Consider the following 22,269-nt stretch of genomic DNA (forward strand, 5'->3'; position numbering starts at 1 on the left):
GTTTTCCATAACAGATGTCATCCTGGACAAGTATCCAATCATGAGAGAGGCAACTTGCAGGGGATCAATGCTCAGCACCTCCAGAATGGGTAATAATTTTTCAGAGGACATTGTTTTAGCCCAAACTACAAAAAAAATATTTATGTTCCAAAGTTTTATTGCTTGTCACAGGTAGGCACATCAGGAAGTTTTCATGCTGTCAAAAAACATTCACGACTAAGCAAACTAGATAATAATCACATGCACAAAAAATCCAAATGACTACAATAAAAATACACACCTTGTTGTTCTGAGTATCTGGATGAGGTGGCGAGTCAAGGTCCATTATGCCATGTAATATATCATGAGTTAAGTTACCAAGATGTAGCAATGGATTAGCCACCACTGTTTTGGCACTAGCTGTGCAAGCAAACAGGAGAGGTATGGAGCTTTGCTCTGATAGAGGACTAGGAGGAGTCTGTACTGACTGTTCCTAAAAACAAGCAAAAGACAAAAAAAGCGATAGTACAGCTTCTTAAGAAGAAATTTTAAAAGGGGGGAAGGGGTTTCTAGAAAAGTCATACAGTATCAGATTATTATAAAACAGGTATACACTATAATGGAATTATTCATTTCCAAAATAACAAGATATTCAACGATCTATAACAAAACTGAAGCAAACACAAATTAAACTCCCCCACGTACCTGCTGAGATTCCTGCAACAGCAGAATTAATTCCATTCTGACAGATGCCAAGCCTCCACCATGAGAGCCATGAAGTATACAGTAACTAAGAAACATTCTTAGGAGTGACTGGTATTTCAGAAGCCATTGATGTCTTTTCTGAAAATTTTCTTTCTGTAGCATGTTTTTTTGCTGGTCAGGTAAGTCCTCAGCATTTTCATTTAATGCAACTTCCTCTGGCACCCCAGCAATACCTGACTGTATCTCTTCCACTTCAGCACTGTATTCACAGGTTTTCTGAAGAGCTACCACTTCTCTTTCAAGCCATTGATAAAGCTGATATCTCAGCTTCCCACCATCTACCTCATAACCAGTGGATAGTGTACGAAGCTCTACAGTAAGAATTTTCAGGCATGCTCTAAACTTCAGCTGTGCTGAAATTATATCTTCTGATGGACTTAAAACATCTTTTTCATCAATTGCACTAAAAGATTCTGTGTAGCTAGAACTTATTTCATCTAATTTTTCACTTTTCTTCAAAGGTTTTAGCTCTTTCATTACCAGGGAAGAATCTTCACTCTCATCATCATTGTCACTGTCCCATTGTAGTTCCAAAGGTTCATCTTGGAATACTAGACTTGGCTGACTCCAGTCAAAGGAAAGAGCTGAACTTGAATGTTTTCCTGATGAACAATCTGAAGATGACCCCAGACCATTCAACACTGGCTGTGACCAGTCAACAGTTGAAGACTGCTCTTTCATTTCCAACCCTTTAACTGGAGAAGATGGTGAAGAGTCTTTACTGGTATCCATTAAACTAGGGGAGCTACAGAATGGCTTTGACCTCTTAACTACTTTTGGCATCTTTGATAATACCTCTAAAGCCAACATAGGACAACCAGCTTTTAAGTGAGCATACGCAGTAGTGAAAAACAGTCTTCTTTCTCCTAGGTTGATTTTGTCAGCTAATCCATTTTCTACTGTTAGACAAACACGTGTGGAAGATGCATCAGAAGAGCCAAAATGACGTCTCAACAACAGAGGATGTGTTCTTAGGTAGTTATAGAAGTTAAACACTGCGGCGTTACAATTTGATGAGCCTTCTCCTTCATCTGAAAAGATATTGCATCATGAGGAAAACCTACAATTCTGTATGAAATAATCCATCTGCAAGCGTTATCTTCATCAGAAGGCTATTAAGTCTCAATATGCATTTTACTGTTGACTTATTTGCATTCCCCTTTTCACCTTCAGCATTTAAATACTCTTAGAGGAAAAAGAGGAGGGGAGGGGGGAAAAAAAAAAAAAAAAGAAGAGACAGACATCTTAAGACCTAATCTTTACTAAAGGAAAGAACAAAATTACAGGAGCTTGAATGGGAGCATGTAAGACCCATAATTTGAAACAACTATCACTTCACTTCCTTGCAGTCAGACTAGTTCTGCTGCAGTCAAAAGGAGACCATTTAGATTTCTAAAGTCTTCATCACTGTATCACTGATAAGATATTAACGTTGTACTAAAACCTTTTACCTCAGGAAATGATATTTTATAAGTTTTGGATTTGTCTGTCTTATTTCATCTATCTCTTAACAAATGCCGCTTAATAAAACTAGGAAATCCTTAACACACATACGTGTTAATACCTGTATTGCATACAACAAATGAAGTAGTCAGCAATGGCACACCTACGGATTTTGCTTCCATGCCCGAAACAAGCCTAGAAAACCAGTTACCATCTTATTTTGATATTTTACAAATGGATGGTCAGAAAATCATTGGAAAGCTACAAGCATCAGCACAGGATGATTCACATAGCTTTCAAAGAGTCTGAGCTGGCTGAGATACATCCTTACTGTTTGTTGTCTAGAGTTATGACACAACTAGCTACACATAATAGAAAGATGAAAAAAGAACTATTAAGTAAGAAAACAAAGCAAAACCCCACAAACAAGTCACTCAACTGGTTAAAGAAAAATTAGTAATATTTAACATAGATTTTACACAGGAGGATGTGATCAAGGTGAGAATAACTGAACAGTATCACACTAAATATCAAAACAATCTTTTCTATGCTGGTGTATCATTCTGTTCAACTCTTCCTGATAACTAAAAACTACAAAATAGTATGTCTCCTAGGCTCTGCTAGGTAGCTTTGCAGTCAGAAACTTTTCTTAGGTTGTTATGGAGTCACTAATTAAGTTAGTCTCTTCGTTTCCAAGTTTCTGATGGAAAAACAGCTGAAGAGCTACTTCTCATTATACTGATATTCACATATTTAAAGGACAAATTAAGTACCCATTCACACCATACGGGATAATCACAACAAAGTTATATTTAATACTGTAGCGATATATGCATTTTTTGTAAGTTATTTACTAGCAATAGCGAGCAACTGTGCTGTATACCATCACATTCAGACTATACAACAATACTACCCAAATGCATAAAGAGTTAAAAATCAACCCAACAGCCAAAATATTTATAGTCTTACCACCTTCATCTCCAACAGAATGTTTAATCAAAGTGTCAAGAGCTTTGCTATAATCTTCCAAAATCCAGTAAGACATACTTCGTAGAAAAGGATCACAGTGCATATTTCCTGAGCTATCTTTTCCAGAAGACACACTTCCCAAAATTCTCTTCTGTAGTACAGATTTGTAAGTACTAGATACTTCAAACTCCGACTCGTAAAGTCTTGATATTACAAGAGCCAATTGAATATCATTCAGTTTTTCAAGGCAGACCTAATTGAAAATATATTTATAAAACCCAGTATTATAATTTCTCCGCTGGTTAAAGTGATCACAAGACAAGACGCAAATCTGTTCAGTTGATAAAAGTATTTATCTCAAGTCCATAAAATAAATCAGCAGGAACTATACATAACAGCAATGGCCAACTGTTATGTGCAAGATCTAAATTACAATTGCCTCACTGCAATTCTGACATGACAGTGGATCTTTGAAATCATATGGCTTCAATAAATCTTTGTGAACAGGTACAGGCCACTTCTTGAAACTACGTATTTTGATTAAGAAGCTTTACAAAACAAATTCTTCATTATCACACAGCTGAATTCCCACCCAGTTGTTTTATTCCTATACGCAGACCCAGGAATTACTTTTTTGTGAAAGGATTTTGGTAGCCAACACACACCACTGCCAAAAACCCTTCATTTTCACATCTGGAACCTCCTAATGCAAATCTACATTGCTTTCAGATGTGACAGATCAGAGAGTTTGAAAGCAAGTTAAAGGTAGATAGATTTTATTATGGAGAAATGAATCATGGGACTTTTTGGTAACACTAAGGTGGGAGCTGAAACAAACAATATGCAAACACCAAGGATTTGTATTTGCCATTGACATAAGGGAGGGGAGGGGAGGAAGAGACAGCACAAACTGGGAACTTCAGAAGTCATACTAGTTCAAACTGAGAGCTTTCTTATGCATTTCAGTCACTTTAAATACATTCTATAAAATTCGAACACTAAATATAAGTCTTATTACCTCCACTGCATCTTTTAAGTGTCCTGCCAACAAGAAAAATGCTGCAGAATGTTCAAAACGCTGTTTGCCAAGCAAAGAGAAAGCATTCTTTAATGCTGCTTTACGCCATCTGTCCTCAGTAAAATTATTCCCAAAAAACTGTGTCATTTTAGTATCTTTTTGGGACCTGCAGATTGAACATAATTGACAAAAATATTACATATTTCATTAGATTATTTTGGCTTTTGATTTCCTCAGATATCAGCAGAATTTTACATAAGTTGTTTCAATAGGAAATGCAGAGGCTATCACAACACCGGAAAAATAAGAGTCTTCATTTTTTAGAAAGGAACAAAAACTTCACAAGTACAAAACCTAATGTTTTTGCATTAGAAACAAGTAACTAGTCAGGCTGAAACAAATACAGAAAAGCTCATTTGTCTCAGATGAATTCTTAAGAGTAAACTATGTGTTAAAAATTTGGGAAATTGAACATTATTATGAAATGCTAGACTGAAAGACAGCCTTAATTGAGTCTTCTGAATTTATGGTAAAATTTATGTAGTCTGCTACTTTTCTAAGAGATACCTATTGCATTCCAAACACAAGACAGGCAATCCTCTAGATGTAATCCACAATTAAGTAATAAACGAAAGTTACAGTAGATTTGACACTGAACTTCAGGCACCCACCTTTAGAAACAGCAACTAAGTTACCACAGTAGATACAGGACATTACTCATTCAATTTTGTAGGTGATTTAGAAATTGCATCTCCGCTTTCATGGCAATATTTGTATTTTTTTTGAATTAACACCACAATTCAACTTTTTTCCCCCGAATTAGACCAGACACTGAAATTCCATATAAGAACCTGGATGTCTCCTACCTGTACAATCCCCAGATCACAGCCTTCTTTTTCATTGCAAGGTAAAAAATTGCTGCATCAAGTGGATCATTGTTTCGCTGAAAGGCTGCTTTAGCCACCTGTGAAGACAGTTCAACAACAACAAACCCACCCAAATTTAAGAGCATCTTTAAATAGGATTCCTGATACTTCTGCATCCCATGTTCCCATAGTGCTTAGAAATACTCTTCCATATATTATCCCTCTTCTCACTATAAGATGTGATAAGAATGTATGTGGAAGATACTGCTACTTCAACCCCTTGCTTTTGTTTTATACCATTTGATTAACACTTTCCCTGTTCTAGGAGTTTTTTTAGGAGATCAAATGGGAATGCCTAAACCTGAAATCAGATCCATCATTGTAACAAAGTTACTTTATTAGTTGGTCTGGTAATCAAATGATAGATAAATACCTGAAGAACAGTCTGGAACCAGCCAGAACAGGACAAAAGTTGTTCTTTTGGTGGATTCCCTTCCGGGAGTGGACAGGTAAAGGGCATAAGGGGCAGTAAGAGTAGTGTAAGACCCACACAGGTAACCTTAAATGCAGGCCTAGGAAACTTGGGGTTTAAGTGCTAGGCAGATAAGTTTCATAAATCGATGACTTAGCTCCCAAAGACTGAAAGACTTGAGATACGCGTTTACTAGTTCATGTTCTATACTCAAAGTATCTTGTGCATGATATTTTCTAGCTCTGCATACCTTTAGTTATCATGGAAATGTATCAACTTGCAAGACAAATATATGGTAGCACCACTTTTCATCGTTTTCTAATGAGAATTTTTCCATAATTTGTTTCCTAGACTAGCAGACAACCCTTGCTACTAAAAAAGAAAAAAGCCTCAAAACAAAAAAACTACCCTACTTGCTCAAAACTGTATACTCAGCATCCACCATGAGGCTTGTATACTACACCCCTCAAAACAAAATATCTAAAAAGCCAGAGCGTGCTTCACACTGGAATCTGAAACCCAAACTACTTGTACAGGTGGAACTTTTGTATTTAACTGATTTATTTTTTACAACAAACTATATGCACATCAGATATAGCAAGAAGTACTCAGAAACACTTGTTACACCTCATAATTCATCAACAGTAAACACCAGAGGAAAGCTATTTGAAAATGATTTGGTTAAATACAGCATTCTGAAACAAAATTACCTTTTCTATGCATTTCCGCAGGCTGCGGATACTTCGGACCCACCATCCTATACCCATAGCTCTGAGTTCTGACCATGTTGGATCACCTTTCTGCATTGCAGGGAGCATGTTCAGTAGTTCTTCTTCTGCTACTGAATGAAATGCCCAGGCAAAATGACTGGTAGACAAGCCTAGATAATCAGCCATTTGAGCAAGAGAGAGAAGGGAGCAGAGGGGGAAGAGAGAGAGAAGGAGAGAGATTCACTAATGAAGTAATCAATAATATAAATTTAAGGGAGGCAGGAGGAGGAGAATGGAAAAAGGCCAAATTGTTTATTCTGGATTTTTAAGCATGTATTTGATCAGATTGCAGAAGTTTAGGAATATATGTAAGCATTGCATACCAGATATTAAAGAACGCGCATTACAGATGAAAACATTTTTTCACTTGCAAACTGTTCATTATACATTTCGCAAGGAACAGTGTGACTGACTAAAGCTCAAGATCTACTTATAATGAGGGCCCTTAAGATTAGCTACGATACAAAGTGCAACCAGCTAATCAAGCTTTTAAAAGTTGTGAAAATTACCTTCACTACTTTGATTTGGAATGGCTAGGAAAAGGTGAAATTTGGGATCATTCAAGTAGAAAACAGGTTCGAGAATAGGCACACAAAAGGAAACCAGAAGAAAAAAATAAAACATGACCTGAAGATAACAATTATTCATCAGCAATACAGCGGGCTATGGATCAAATTGCAAGTCCAGTGAGGGCCAGGGGATGCTGCTTTGCACAGAGGCACTCTGAACTGCAACTCTGCTGATGCCTCAGAGGCATTTCTAACTCTCACCAGTTTCTGGGCTCAGTAGAAGGCAGGAGTATCACAGCTAGAAGTACACCAACAGAGAGCTGGCTCAGCAATACTGTGCTGAGGCACACTGGCAAGCTTCAATCTCAGCTGAGGGGTAACAAGCCATAAGACTGGAAATACAGTCATTGTCCTGACGACTGATTAAAGGGTTAAGAAGCAATCACAGCCAGTCCTTTAGATTTGATTAGGCGTTAGCAAATGTATCTCATTTGTAGTTATCAAGTTTAAAAAAAAAAAAAATCAAAACTATACCAAAGAAAACTTTATTTGAAAGAGTTCACTGGATAATTACAGTAGGAATATAAGGACTGAGGAGGCCATTAGAATCTTTTTCAAATAAGTATTAGAAAAACTCATTAAGCAAATACTCTATATTTTCTACTCTATTATTCCCACAGAAGGCTATTGGAACAACATGGTACTACAAGTACAAAAAAAGGCTCTGGGAAGTACAAGAAGTCTGAAACCAAAAAGTTATTGATACATTGAGGTGGGAAGGGAAGAAGGGAGAAAACCACATCCTAAGCTCCAACGCCTCTACCTAAAATAAAGTAGGCATTTTCTGCTCTGGCATACACTCACATTGAGCAATAATACATTGGGTTGTTTTTTTTTTTTGGGGGGGGGGATGTTAAACAAAAGGACAACATAATTCTCTCATTAACTCTGCAGAGACACGTCAACAACACAGGAATCACATGCACAGCTGCTTCCCTACATAAGATTCACATGACCTAACAAAACACTTCAGTTACCTTGGTGAAGCAGTTGAGCTCGATGTACAGGAGGGAGTGAGGTTGTTAGAAACGTGTGAAGCCGAACAGCTAATAAAAATTTTAAACCACACTCATCAAGAGTTTCTCCACCTGGAATTAGACATTTTCATATGTTTAAGAGAAACCATTAAATAGCTTTTAAGTTGCTTAAGAAAAAATACCCTGCAATTCTATGACTGCTGATGCTTTATATCCATAAATGTAATAGCTAAATTCAAAAACCTTCCCCTCAATAAAAGAGAAATTTCAAACAAGAGATTGTGAAGTTACCTGTTTTTAAACACAAAAACCAGGAAAAATGGTTTTATCAAATGAGAAAAACAACTTATTTTTCTGAATTTATCCAGATAGTAGAACTAACATTGGCTCTTAAAGTTCGTTCTTAAAAAGTGATTGAGAAACACAATTATGGTCTGTGAACTGAAGGAACAACAAACTCACATTAGCAGTTACCAGTATAGATTTTGATTTTTTGAAAAAGCCTGAAGTCATGAAACTTTAGTTAAAGCACTATTGGCACAGTAAATACAAGCCATACTATGAAACAAAACTATCACATACTTCAATAAGCCACAAAAAATTCAAAGGTAAACAGAAAAAAATTCCAAATAAAGTTTGTGAAACACAGTATTACTTCTAACTTGAGAGAGAAAGCTTACCCTGGTTTCTGTCTCTACTTTCTCCAATGTCAGTACTGGTAGTAGCAATTGTATCTGCCAAGGCCATCAGTGACATTTGCTCCATCCTAGTGAGACCTGGTAAGCTCGAATGAAGCAAGTGACGAGAAAGAACTTGAGCATGCTCTGGCCCAAAGTAAGTTGGGCTATACTGAGAAAGGTCTATGACCTTTGGTTTTGTGTTATCTTCATCTGCATCACACATTACAAGTTCATCTGTACTTGCAACAGAATTTTGAAAGAGATCTTCATAATTGTCATTGGGTTTATCTTTATTTTGATTATTTTGATTATTAGACTTTTCTGAATAAGAGGAATCATCATCGGCAGCAAGCAGAGCATATAAAGGCAGCGGTGGAACTGAATCTATTTCGATATAGTCTGTGTTCTCAGTTTTGCTGAATGTTTTGGGATCTCTTGCAGTGCTTCCACTAGCACTGATTGAAAGAGATCTAAGTCTCCTATCATAATTAGGTTCAGATTCATTTATAGCAACAACTTCTCCAGCAATGCACTTAACTAGATGGGACAGAATGGCTTTTGCTCTACGTACTTTACCAAGATCCATGAGCTCCAACAACTGGTGTGGGTGGTACTGAGGTAAAGTGGGAGATAACGCATGAGCTGCTTCAAAAAGACCAGAATCTTCCATTTCTGTAGACAGATCAAAGGCAGTTCTTTTCCCACTAAGTTTCTGTGCAAGGCTGGTCATAGACCTGGTCAAGGTTCGTTTTGGTGGATGCAGTCCTGAGGCAGCTGACTGGCTTTGCTTCGTTAAGCTTGTTATACATGGTATACTTCCACTGTAAGAATCTGTACTAACTAGTTCCTGCTTGGAAGGAGGTTGCCACTGAGAATAAACATGCATTTCACAATCCATTCCAACTACAAGAATGCCATCACGCACCCAAGACAAGGAGACTGGAAAAGGAGGCGACCCTTCTACAGAAGAAACCAAGTCAACGCAACGCAGTAGAACAAACCTAGAAAGGGTTGTAGTCTTCATACTGCCACTGTGGGAGATTACTACAGTCTCCTTACCATTTTGTTCTTGCAGCTTCCCAGACAGTTGGCCAAACATATATAATTTTGATCCAATTCCCACTGTCAGAATATGTGAACCATCTTCCCTAGACATCCAGTCTAAGTGAACCAAGTGCTTAGTGCTGGGTATATTCCCACTATGAGACAGAAAAACTTCCTGTCGGTTGTATGCCACTAAATTACTATCAATGCTCATAGCAGAGTCTAACATGGTGCCTATTTCATTTAAATGAAGAGTCTGCTCTAGAATCCACGAAGAACCCCCTGTAGATTCACATTCAAAAATACTAACATCCATTATAAAGTCTTGAGAAAGGTGACTGTTTTTACATGTTGTCTGCTTGTATGCTACAGCTAATCGGTTTGTGTGCGCACAACTAACTTCAACTGGCCTTCCTGGAACATTAATGGCACTACTACTAAGAAGTCCATCCTCAATCAGTAATGGCCATTCTTCCCATATATACGTAACACCACTGTGTATATTATATTCTGGTATGGAAGAAGCTGATGATTCAGTAGTCACTCTGCATCTCCAGAACCGAACTTTTCCATCAGAGCACGAAGTAGCCAGTAGATAAGGAGCATGACAAACAGGGTATATAGAAGAGGAACTCAGATGTCCTAAAATAAAATAAAATACATTTTTACCAGGACAACACATTAGAATGCAAGCCAAGAGTAAAGATCAGTATATTCTGTTATCATTTCACTATTCTGAAACAAAAAGTATGAGGAAGTCCTCATACAGAGGGTTGTTTGCAGGGTTTCACAAAGGAAACACGATGACAGAAACAGCATGAACCCATTTTACTCTTAGTCCCCACTTCATTCTCTAGAAAGGAATTAAATTACATGTTTTAAACCTGCATATTAATGTTGTTAGGTACCAGTTTTTACTTCCCTCTACCAAGGAAGAAAAGAAAAAAAAAAAGAAAAAAAAAAAAAGAAAAATCAGTCCTCACTTATATTCTCCATGGCATGATTTTAATAGATATTTACTTTTTCTCCCACCAGATAAATATTTCTCTCAGAAATCTAAAAAGTTCATAAAATATTTTTGAAAGACTACTGATGAAATCCTCAAAGTTTAAAAGCAGATCCTACAAAGAAAAATTTATGATGGCTTGCAAAAACAGACTTCAGCTGCTAGAATTTTTATTATTGACAGAATCTGGATTTCTAGAAGCATTATACCTTACATAAAAGCTTTATTCTAGTATTAGTTTCAGGATCAAGATACAAAGTCAGGGTATCATATTTTAGCAAGCCTTTTGCATCCAATCCAGTTGCAGGTTTTTAATTCGAACTACTACAAATACCAAACTACTAATTTGTCATAATTTTAAAACCTACTGCTATGTCAGAATGGCAACAATTCCTTATTTTATTCTTTTTAAGAAATTACAAACCTGCTGATGGCTTAACACTTATAATCTCCACTCCTTCTGGCAAATTTAGCTCTTGACTATACACCATTTTTGAAGAGAGTGTAAGCCAGCTGGTGCTCTGAAGGTTTGCTTTACAAGCCTGATACTTCTGAGTGAAAGGTGACTGTATCTTCTCTGGATCTGGTGAAAAATATAATCCTTCTTGTTGTGTTGCTGCTTCAGCTGTATTTGAATCTATCTTTTCATCTAAAAAAGTTTGCATTGTTATTAAAGAGAGTCAACTAAATTTAACTTAAGAACTTTACTCACTTTAACACACTCCAAAAAGACTGACAAAACCAGAGACTTAAAATTTTCCTTTCATGATAATGAAAAGTGTTCCTAAATTCACATTTAAATATTAGAAATATTAGCACACCTCCTATATTAAATACTTCTAAAATTCTGCTTCAAATTCTAGCTTCAAACACTCTTCAGATTTAAAGCAATCAAATTGTAACCAGAAGCAGCAAAACTGCAGTGCATGTGTATATGTGTGTGTGTGGGTGTGTATATATATATACACACACACATTATATATATATATATATAATATATATATAAAATAAAAAAATGTGTGGTATCCATGGAAATTAATGCTTCATGAGGCGCAAAATACCCACAGATAGAGAAATTTAAATGCAGAACTCAGTCTTAACTCACACTGGAAAAAAGTACTTCCAGAACAGTTCTGTTAATACTTGCTTAAAATGTAAGATCTTGGAGATTATGGGATATGAAAGTTTCACTCCTTTTTATGAAAATCAACACAAAGTAGGAATATGGTTTAAACAATAATGCATTATAACGGATTCCTCTAGTATGTAGTAAATATTGGATTTACATTTCCTTAATTTTCAGATGTTAACAGAAAACAACAGAAGTATATCTTAGCTTACTTTTAAGTTTTTTGTGGTAGCTTCAAAGTCTGAAAGAGAACCAGCAGAGAACAACTCCTCATAACTGTATTTCTGATATTTAGGTGCTTCAGACTACATCCCAATTCAGAACTTGTGCAAACTTTAAAATTACAGAACAAAAACTTCTGACCGAGAAGCAAGAATACATCCAAACTGTTAGCTTTAATTAAAAACAGTTGTTTTAAAAATTTTTTTTTTTTTTTACATCAAAACTCAAGGGCTTACCTATTGAGACGGGAATTGACTTCAAGTGCAAGTGCCACATGTGTAGTAATGAGTGGTTTTGAGTATATTCTATTACTATTAAGTAGAATTTTTCAGAGAATCCATTTTGCTGGCATCCTGATAAAATTCAGAACAGGAGGATTTTAGGGGTTATTGAACCAAGCACAGCACTAAATTTTACCAGCTAGAAATAATCATATTCAAATGATACTCAAACACAATGGTCTGGCTATACCTGATTGTTATACAACTTCTAGCAACAGCCATGCTCCCCCTCCCCCCCAATTTTATCACAAGTAATAACCATTAAAACGATTATAGGTGTATGTATATACATATGTATATATTTTAAATCGTCAATATTCTCTTTTAGAGATGACAAAACATTTGCCTGAATTTGCTATATGTTTAAAGCTACATCCCAGAAAATATTCTCCACTTTGCATGCTTGTCCTTCTCTCTTATACGTCTTTAAGTACTGTATCTCTTACTGGCCAACATAAGAGGTAAGACAGTGAGTCAGATGGAGATTTGGCCTGGGCTGCTACAGCTGTTATGACTGACATATAAAAACTACACAAGTAACATCTAGAGAGGCAATGCCATGTCAATAGCTGGGCAGGTCACAGGTTGGTCTAATGGATAGATCCATTGAACACAGCCCAGGCAGACTGACTATATAGTCTTGGAAACATAAGAAGTACGATGCTTCTTCGTAAGAAACCACTTGCTATATATAGTTTCAGCCATCAAGAAAAGGCGGCGTGAATTGTTATGTCAGGAGGAGCTCATTTCTGGAGAGTGCATCCAGCCACTCTCCCTCCTTAGTTCCAAAGGAAGTTCCTTAGGATCAAAAACAAATAGTCAGTTTAGCGATACTAGTGTGTACCGTCTTTTCTCCATGATTCCTCTAAACTTCTTTTGGGTACACATCTAGAAAAACATGATGAAGAATTAGCTGCACTACCCCTGTGGGTTCTATATTGGATTACTTCTGTTACAGTGTAAAAAAAAAAAAAAAAAAGGAAGTGAACCAGTTATTAAAACGACATGAGCTAAATTCTTACATGCTTTATCAAAAAGGAAAGGAGAGGGAGACATTTTAAAACTGAAGAGCTTTAAAGTACTAGAAAATAGTTTCCACTTAGAATGCATGTGAATGCTGCACTTCTAATCTACAGTTTCAAAGTGTCCATTTAGCTCAATTTCTTACACAGCAGTGGTCTGTACAGGATGCCTAGAGAAGAATGCAGAAGTAGGTATGTATATAGTGGCACTTTCCGCATGTGCTCTCCAGCTTTCAGCTATCTCCAACTCAGCAAGCTGCCAAGAGTATGGTTTTTTTTGTTTTTAATGATCTTTCACAGATTTTATTGCATTCTGTTGTGACCTTAAGTAAATCTTTCAGTATCCACAACATTCTGTGGCAATGTGTTCCATATATTTACTAGGCACTCTGCAGAAAAGTACATCCCATTGTTTTCAACTTCCCACCTACTAGCTTCATCTGATGTCTTCTCATTCTTATATTATAAGATGCAGTGAATAATCACTTCTTATTCATTTCTCTGTGAATATCATTATTTTGAGACCCCAGGTAACTAAGTACCTCTGTAAGTATTCAGTTGGCTGCTTCTTTCCCAAGCTGAGGAGTTGTAGACTTTCAGTTGTTCCTCTTACCAAGGCTTTAGAATAGTTTCTGTATTTCTTCTAGAGACTGTTTTGCACATTGTATTCAAGATGCAAAATTACAAACTTATGCTGTGGCCTAATACTTTTCTCTTTTGTTCTCTATTGCGTTTTAAAACTCTGGTATTCCATATGTATCTTTTGACCTTTACTGAGAGTTGGGCTAACACTTTCATAGATTTATCTCCATTACTCCAGATCTTTCTTGGGTAGCAATAACTAATTCAGAATTCAATGTATATACACAGTTCAGGCCATTTTTCCCATATCTCTCTCTTTTTTTTTTTTTCTACAAAATAAGTTTCATGTACTGTGCTATCACCCCCAACATTATGAGACTGTTCTGCAACTTTGCTCCTTTTTATTCAGCCTTTCTTTTACTACCCCAAATTAGTTGGTATCACAGACTGTCATTTTATCCTGACCCTTATTTTCCAGATCATTTGAAAATTCTGAACAGAAGTGAGATGCCTATATAACTCAACCATTAACCCACCTCACCAAGCAAGGAGAGTCAATCATCTATTCCAGTGTAATTAGCAATTGCCCAAAGATCTGCAGAATATCTTCTAAAACAATAGCTATGAAATATCCACACAATATTTAGAACATTGTATTTTACGGAGTGAGTAAGAAAAACTGAAGTAAGTTTTGTCTGTGTCATACTCCGTAGCTACAAGCTTTATTTTTAAAACACCTTTTCCCCTTTGGCACTGACAAAGTTATTAGTAACAGAATGTTTCGTTCAGTATACAATGGGTACCTCATCACAAGCTATTTCATCTAAAATTTGATCGAATGGTGCTTTGGTATATAAACATCTTAGATAAATATCTTTGACCTTAAAATGCAAAAAGCTATACAGGTTCTTTTTCATAAAATAAATGCTGAAGACCAGATACTATATTTTTCATTCTACAGAGGAAAAAGATTTCTTTACCAGACTCTGATAAGTTGTTCCTCATTTCAGCTGTTTCCTTCTCCTGGTTATTTAAAATGAAGTCTTCTTGAAAAACATGAAATAACTGTGTTTTCCTACCATGCTAAAAAAGAGAAAGAGAGCCACACACACAAGATGTGAATATTGTGGAGTGTATTAATAATGTTGCTCTCTAAGATGGGAGCTTTTAGGTTGTTTGTTAAGTTGGCCATATCAATGAAAGATCTCTCAAAAAAAGCACTTTCATTATTCAAGTTCTCTTCATTTACAGATATTATGAAACTAAAAGCAGGTATATGCCAGAATCGGTCTTTAACTACTTCATCTTTAACTTGATTGAGCACTACAGATGTAGCCTGCATTTTTAACACATTTTAAACGATATAATAATGCTATAAGAAGCATACAAAAGATCTTACAAGCTCTGTGATGGCATCCAGTTCAATAATACATCCTGGGCGGGCAGTAGATTGCTGACTTACAATGTTAAAAACTTCACCAACATATTTCTGTTAAAAAAAAAAAGGGGGGGGGGGCAGTTGCATGGTCTCAGTGACTCAGCTTTTTGTATTTCTAAACAGGTTGCAATTCATTAAGAACTTTCATAGCATTCTTAGTTTCCCCAAGAACCACATTATTTCTGGTGGCTACAAGGTGGCAAGAACTTGTATGTCTCATCTGGAAAGCATCACCATCAGCAATTTATCATCCTTTCACCATGCTACAACAGTATCTCAACTTTTTCTTAGGATGCAAACAGTGCAGTGTTTCTTACTCTGTTATTGCACCTCGCAGCACAAGTGTTTCACAGGTATTACCCAACCAAACACTGACCTGACTCTATGCTCAGTTTGGAAGATTAAATGGAATACAGCATGGCTACAATGCTAAGAAATTTTATCATATCTGATTTTACAAGCAGAGCTTAGCTATCACAGTCAGCAGAATCTCAGCAGCAAGCCAGAAACTCATGCTATAGAATTAAGTTATGACCTCCAAAAACTTATGACAGGTTTCACTTACAGAAATTTCAGGATTGGAGAGCTCACACAAAAGTTTTTTAGCATCTATTACAGCTTGATATAATCTCAAATGCTGTCCATCACTAGCCACAAAGCAGGCACTTGGAGAATTACAGTACGCACCTGAAAAATACAAATGCACAAAGCGCGCAAATATATATCAAACACAAACATTCTCCCTTTTTTGGCCAGAGACAATTTTGAAGTTATCAAAGAAAAAAATATAACACAAGAAATAATTTCTCTTGTTAATTTCTGTTCACAAGTAAGAACTACTAAGTTTAATGCTGAGCTTAGCAACCAATGTTAAAATGCATTAAAGGAAATCAGAATTCCATTTATGAACTACCTGCAAAATCTACCTCTGCTTTTAGTGTTGACCATAGTCTGTAATCATTGTTGAGATATTTATAATCTAAAGTATATACTATCATCTAAGAACAGCACTGCATTAGCTCCTAAAACATCAAGTACCTAATGATACATATAAGAAGATAGAATAAAGAACACAGTAAGTCTTCACAGAATGATACACAAGTGCCAGCAGCTTGGAAAACTGTAAAATAAAGGGTCCAGACTTACATTTCTTCAGTACTTTCAAATATATCAATATCGCCTATTTAATAGCATTTTTAGGCTAAATTACTTTTACTCTATAACACTTAACAAGTCAGGAAACTAAACTCACCGAGGCAATAGCTGGGTATAAGTGTGGGCAGCCACGCAACATTAGAAAATGCAGAAACATGGAGGGAATTGATCCGAGCAAGTTCAGAAACTCCACCAGAAAAGGACAATGGCCCAACAGGATCAACTCGCCAAAGAATAAGCTCACTGTAAACTGCATTGGGATCCTGGGCTGTTACACTTGCATTGCCTCTATTCTGATGTCTTAATGGTGACTCCTGAGATTTTAAAGAATCATTTGTCTGTTTTGCATTCTCAATATCTGGTGTCCTCAGAGCATTGTGATGTGAGGTTGTAAGCAGCAACGGTAACACTGAATGGCAAGCCAAGTCGTTAAGATGAAAACGGTGACCACAGTATCGGGATTTATGTGAAATACTGAGTACAGTTGAAAAAGCAGATTCCTCAGCAAAGCTCACTAACCACTGGTTCAGAGACCCATCTGCATGTTTGGAAATCATCATAACATTGGGGGTGAAGATACTTAATTTTAAGCTGTTGGTTGATTTACTGTGTCCAGAAGAGATAAGCATAGATGAGGATCGCGTAAGGCCAGGGGGCTTTTGTTTGCCTTGCTGAATAGCCAAGTCAACATTTTTGGTACAAGCGTACATCACTACACTTCTGCAAAGAGAATTGGCATCACCCGTCGGAAATGCAACCGGAATTCTTGAGACAAATGACACCTAGAAATTTAAGAAAGGGAGGAGGAATTAATATTAAAGTTATTTTCACAGCATACTTCTCATTGAGTAACAATGCATAATCCAGAAAAAATAAAGTACCTGCACCTGGCGAAACATGCCAGGCTGGTATTCATCTAGCCAGTCCACATGCCATACCAGCAATGAACCATCCACAGGATGTATACTGAATAGCATGTCAGCATTTTTACTCCATTCGGAAAGTAGTACTTCAATTTCATGATCGATAATTGCAGAAGATAAAGGAATAAAGCTTGAATTTGGAGTAGTTTTCTCACCACCTAGTTCCCTCTTTTCTTGGTTTCCTTTTTGTTCAGCTCCATTTTCATTAGCTTCTAGAACACACACAGATACATCTTAAATTCACAAGATGAAATATAGCAGGCAATGGAGAACCTTTCAAGCTTCTTCTAAACCACTCATACAAGCACAATTTAAAATAACAAAAATTCAAACTAGAAGTTCTGTTGCAGACCTCAGTCAATGACTAATAAAGTAGATTATTTTACACCTTAATATGAAACACTTTTTTTCCTCCCACTTAAATCCTTCAATGCATAGGCAGAACAAAAACATCTCCCAACTATGCATAAATAAATCGTTTATATAACATTATAAAACTATTTAAATTAGGTATACATTAATATTAAAAGCAAAAAAAACACCTTAGTTCTAAGACTATCTGCTTCCTTAAAGATATTAAAATAACACTACCATGCAAAAGCCTTCAGGTCAGCTTAAATAGCTAAGGAGACAGTGTTCAGCAGAAAGCACTAAAAATCTCTGAAACAACCATTAACAAATTCAGTATTTCTAGAAACAGATTTTTTTTTTTAAAAAGCCATGTAAGTACTTCCAGTGGAAGGGAAGGAAATGCAGAAAAATGCTACTGTAATCTATCTGCATCCTTAGATACTAAGTTATCTATCCCTTACTTAATGTTGAAGAACATTACATATTACTTTATAAAACGAAAGCCAAGGACTTTTACCTTCTTCTGATTTGCCATCGACCTGATTAAATTCCTCAGCACTGGTCTCAGGAGAGTGGTGTTCAAAACTCTTTTTAAGTTGTTGCAGAAATACTTCCATGGATAAGGTAAAATGAAGTTCCTTATTGTTTAGCCAATGCACAACAAAAGGTCCATTTTTTTCTTCATTTTCTCCAAGACTCAGAGATGTGATAGAAGGAAGCAGAGGAATATCTATCAAAAGAGATATTAAAAATGTTTTTCAAAACAAAGCAGCTTGAACAGGATAAAAAGTAATTTCATAATAATTGTTTTTAAGCAGAAGTTCTACTATGAAAAAATGCAATTAGGAATAAGCATATTGCTAGTTGTCATTCCTTTCACCAACATCATCCACTTCCAGTATTACTTTGTTCGGCTGCTATCCACAAGAAGATGTGCATAACAACCATGTTCTAAGGGAGGCTCTCAGCCACATTTACGTTAGAGTTACTGTATGACACTGAGCTACATATTCATGACAAAGCTGTCCGTACAAGCTAATTTACCTTGCTTTTGCTACTACAGCTCAGTACAAACCAAATCATTTCAGCATAGTTTGGTGATGCTTACTTCAGAAAGCAGGCTACAGGAAGGATATGTTGATACCAAGGATCATACATGATGGCTAGGCAGAACTAATACAGTGACCAGATATGTCCTTTGTAACACTATCACATAGTCAGGGTTTCAGGTTCTTATCAGTCCTCTTACTACTTCACACTGCCATATGATGCTACTTAGTGTGACAGGCCGTTATTAAACATAAAGAAGTAATCACAAAGTAAGTGACAGAAGCGAGTATCAGACTGATGCAGAGCCATAAATGTGGCAAAAAAGCAGCTAGTTGATTTACTGTAATTTCTCAAATGGGCCATACAGCAATAGCTGAAGGCTCAACCTACGTTTAATTCACACCTAGAAGTCTGCATGTTCTCATCTCATTCTACTTGCTATCAATGCAGTAGTACATAAATTCCATCTCCTGGGAGACAAAATATTTCTTATTCCAATTCTGTTTTTCACACCACCAATACTTTTGTATTACTTATGCTCCAGTCTAGGCTAAGAAAATGAGTGAGAGCACATATATAAAAAAGGATCAACAAGACGACCAGGAATTTTGTCCTAAAAAAGGAACACAGGATTTGAGAAATATAGTCTGTCTTTCTAGAAAAGACAGTTACTGCTAGTTACAAAAACACGATAATGGATTTGGCAACAACAGAAATCGGAGTGGAGAACAAAGCTATTTCTCATAAAGGCAGGTAAACACGGCAAACATGAACAAGGTGAACTAGAAAGATGACTTTTGATATTAGAATATAAAGCTACGTACTTTAAGGATTTTTTTTTTTTTTATGTTTGATTGAAATAAATCACTTTCTTCTCCATTTTCCTACTTCAGAACTTCAGTTATTCTATTCTAGGACCACTGCATCTTCCTGAGGATTACCAACTTTTAATTGATGCTCAGCTCTGGCCAAAATCCTTAGCTAGTGAATTTTTACTTGCTTCAGAGTCACACTTGTTCTTTCCAAAAACCTTCTAAAGTCTTTGGATTTAAAAAACAAGCAAACAAACAAAAAAATCAGTAACTCTTTCCAGCTCTCCTTAAATACAATTTTGTCCAAACAACTGCTTATTCCTTTCACTGAACTCCATCCAGGCCAAATTTAAATTTAAGTAACTCTTTACCATAAAGGAAAGTCTCAAGAATTTTGCCACTATAAGAAAACTGGTTTCAAAATTATTTTTAAAAAATTATAAAAACATATATCCTTTTTTGTGACATGTGAATGTTTTGGCCTTAGTTTTTATCAGATACTCTGAATATTGTAATAAGGACATATCTTGGAGTGAAAGATCATAAATTGATGTGGTTTGAATTAAATGAAAGCAAAAATACAATTTGGTTTTCAGATAAAATTTGATTCCAATAGGGCAAACTAAAAGAACTACTTAGAGAACCTGGCCAGAGTGAAGTACTTAGGGAATTGGCTGTGCAGGAGAACAGATATTTCCTCAAATTAAAGCTTAAGATAAGAGTTACTTAGAACAGAGGTTCCAAATAAAATATTAAAGAACCACCCCTTATTCCCTAAATCTACTGAAAGAATTACAGACCAAATGATACAAAAAAGACTCTCAAGCAGGATATTACTAAAACAGGAAAAAAAAGGAAGAAAAATTTAAAAGGTCAAAGACAACTAAAAGTCTTAGATACCTAAAAAAAATCTTTTACCATTCTTTTCCACAATTATTTCCATTCCCATTCGGCAGGTTGGCAGTTTGGCTCAGTTATATTGCAAAGACTATTAAAAGCCAAATTAAAGATTCCTTAGTCATTATGTATAAACAGAAATGCATCAAGACCATGGATTTAAAAAAAAAGTGTGCTAACCACATGAAAACGTTTATTAGCTCATTGTTGCTAACCACATGAAAAGGTTTATTAGCTCATTGTATACATTTGATGATGCAGAAATGCAAACAGGAGAACCTGAAGTCTCCAAGATTTGTTACACAGGAACTTTCTTTTATGACATTAGGTAGTAATTGATGTATTGAATGGAGACATTTTCTGTAGAAATAGTACTGAGAGCATTGCACAAAACAGCTGGAAGTCTATTTTTGGAAAGCTTTATGCAATTCTGGTCACATTCGTCAAAGAAAGAGGAACTTAAGCAAGAACATGTAGCTTAGCAAATCAAAAGTAAAATATGGTAAGTATGATTCTTTAACCTACCAAGGACATCATAGCTAAGTATGAACTAACCATAAATACATTTAGATCGAAAGAGTGGCCTTACAAAAAGAGTCAGTAGCAGCAAAGAGTCAGTAGCAGCAAAAATAAATAAAAACACTATGTTTAAGATGGAACTTAACTAGTATAAGCAAAGATTTATATGCTATCATCACCCATTAAGTTTAGACACAGGAAATCACATCATAGCAATAAAACTTAATGAGAGGAAGTTCAATATTGCATTTCTATTCAGTTTTTCAATGAGTGGACAATATGCTTCATTTTCAACATACACAAACTTTACAAAAGCAGAAGTATTAGTTCCTGAAGGGGCTTTTCCTCAGTGCTATCAAAATAGTGCTTGAGTGCAAGTAAATATTAAATTTATAAAACAAGAAGGTCTAAGTCTGTTTTGCTTGGTTCAGAGAGATAAGTACAGATATGTATGGTTACTTCAGACCTTTTGTGTTAGATATGCATTCTGAGAAGCTTGTGAATTGATTTATCAGCATGCTTTCAATATGATATTTTATGCAATCAACACAATTCCCAATGAACCTGTAACTCCATTTACAAATATTTACCCTTGTACATATCAGTCCACTGTGAATCCCAGGTAAAAACAACAGAAAATGAAGGACGCTATTCCTATAGAGAAAATTTATTCCAAGCATTTCATTACTGTAGATTTTTCCATGCGTTAAATGAAACCAATATCCTAGGGACCTTGCACAATCGTATTAATATTTTACTAATACGTCTGAGCAAGTTAAGCTTATGCAGCAACACATATCTAACAGGAACTGTAGTTTAGCCTGTAGCAAGAATTTACTCTGCTTCTTACCTGTAGCTGGATTGATACTGGCAGCAATATGAAAGTGACAGAGTGCATTTGCATGAGGAGGGATGTTCCTGTGAACTTCATGAGGATCTTGTTGATGTGGAGAGTATCCAGTATGTGCAACTACAGCACTTGACCTCCTCCTTCCTCGTCGGAAGTGCTTCAGGTTTAACTGCATGAAGAATAAGGTGTCATTTTAAATTCCTTTCAAAAAGAAAAAGCAGATTTCATCTGTAAGTGGTTTTCTAGATACAGTGCATGAAAGATTTTTTTCACTTCAAAAGCAACATCAGTGAATTTGCTCACAAAAATCACATCAGTCAGATTGTGTCTGCAGTGGAGCAATACCAATACTTTCCAATTTCTTTATAAAAAGGCCTTTACAGTATTCAGTAACTGTTTTGTTTTCTAGTGTGCTGACAATGCTCACATAGTTTTTTATACCCAAACAGATAAATATTACTGTGTTTTGTAAAGGCACCA

General features: G+C 35.9%; 1 protein-coding gene across 8 annotated transcripts in view; it reads right to left on the reverse strand.

The window, feature by feature from the left end:
• Positions 1 to 22,269, reverse strand: part of LOC135323509 (dmX-like protein 1) — an 83,969-nt gene that overhangs the window by 34,803 nt on the left and 26,897 nt on the right. For 4 of the 8 annotated variants that reach the window (XM_064500165.1, XM_064500168.1, XM_064500170.1 and 1 more), the window contains exons 9-25: positions 21,790 to 21,958; positions 18,179 to 18,391; positions 17,269 to 17,522; positions 16,485 to 17,169; positions 15,798 to 15,919; positions 15,194 to 15,283; positions 14,775 to 14,877; positions 12,146 to 12,262; positions 10,983 to 11,207; positions 8,509 to 10,194; positions 7,829 to 7,939; positions 6,223 to 6,392; positions 5,041 to 5,138; positions 4,175 to 4,340; positions 3,157 to 3,409; positions 685 to 1,775; positions 281 to 472 (exon numbers count right to left, since the gene is read on the reverse strand). In XM_064500165.1, the coding sequence (XP_064356235.1) occupies positions 281 to 472; positions 685 to 1,775; positions 3,157 to 3,409; positions 4,175 to 4,340; positions 5,041 to 5,138; positions 6,223 to 6,392; positions 7,829 to 7,939; positions 8,509 to 10,194; positions 10,983 to 11,207; positions 12,146 to 12,262; positions 14,775 to 14,877; positions 15,194 to 15,283; positions 15,798 to 15,919; positions 16,485 to 17,169; positions 17,269 to 17,522; positions 18,179 to 18,391; positions 21,790 to 21,958 (5,745 nt within the window). Of the gene's footprint in view, positions 1 to 280; positions 473 to 684; positions 1,776 to 3,156; positions 3,410 to 4,174; positions 4,341 to 5,040; positions 5,139 to 6,222; positions 6,393 to 7,828; positions 7,940 to 8,508; positions 10,195 to 10,982; positions 11,208 to 12,145; positions 12,263 to 14,774; positions 14,878 to 15,193; positions 15,284 to 15,797; positions 15,920 to 16,484; positions 17,170 to 17,268; positions 17,523 to 18,178; positions 18,392 to 21,789; positions 21,991 to 22,269 lie in introns of all 8 variants that reach the window. The other 4 variants (XM_064500166.1, XM_064500169.1, XM_064500167.1 and 1 more) reach the window with 3 other exon arrangements.

The sequence above is a fragment of the Dromaius novaehollandiae genome, chromosome W (genome assembly GCF_036370855.1).
Source record: "Dromaius novaehollandiae isolate bDroNov1 chromosome W, bDroNov1.hap1, whole genome shotgun sequence".
In the NCBI taxonomy this organism is placed as follows: Eukaryota; Metazoa; Chordata; class Aves; order Casuariiformes; family Dromaiidae; genus Dromaius; species Dromaius novaehollandiae.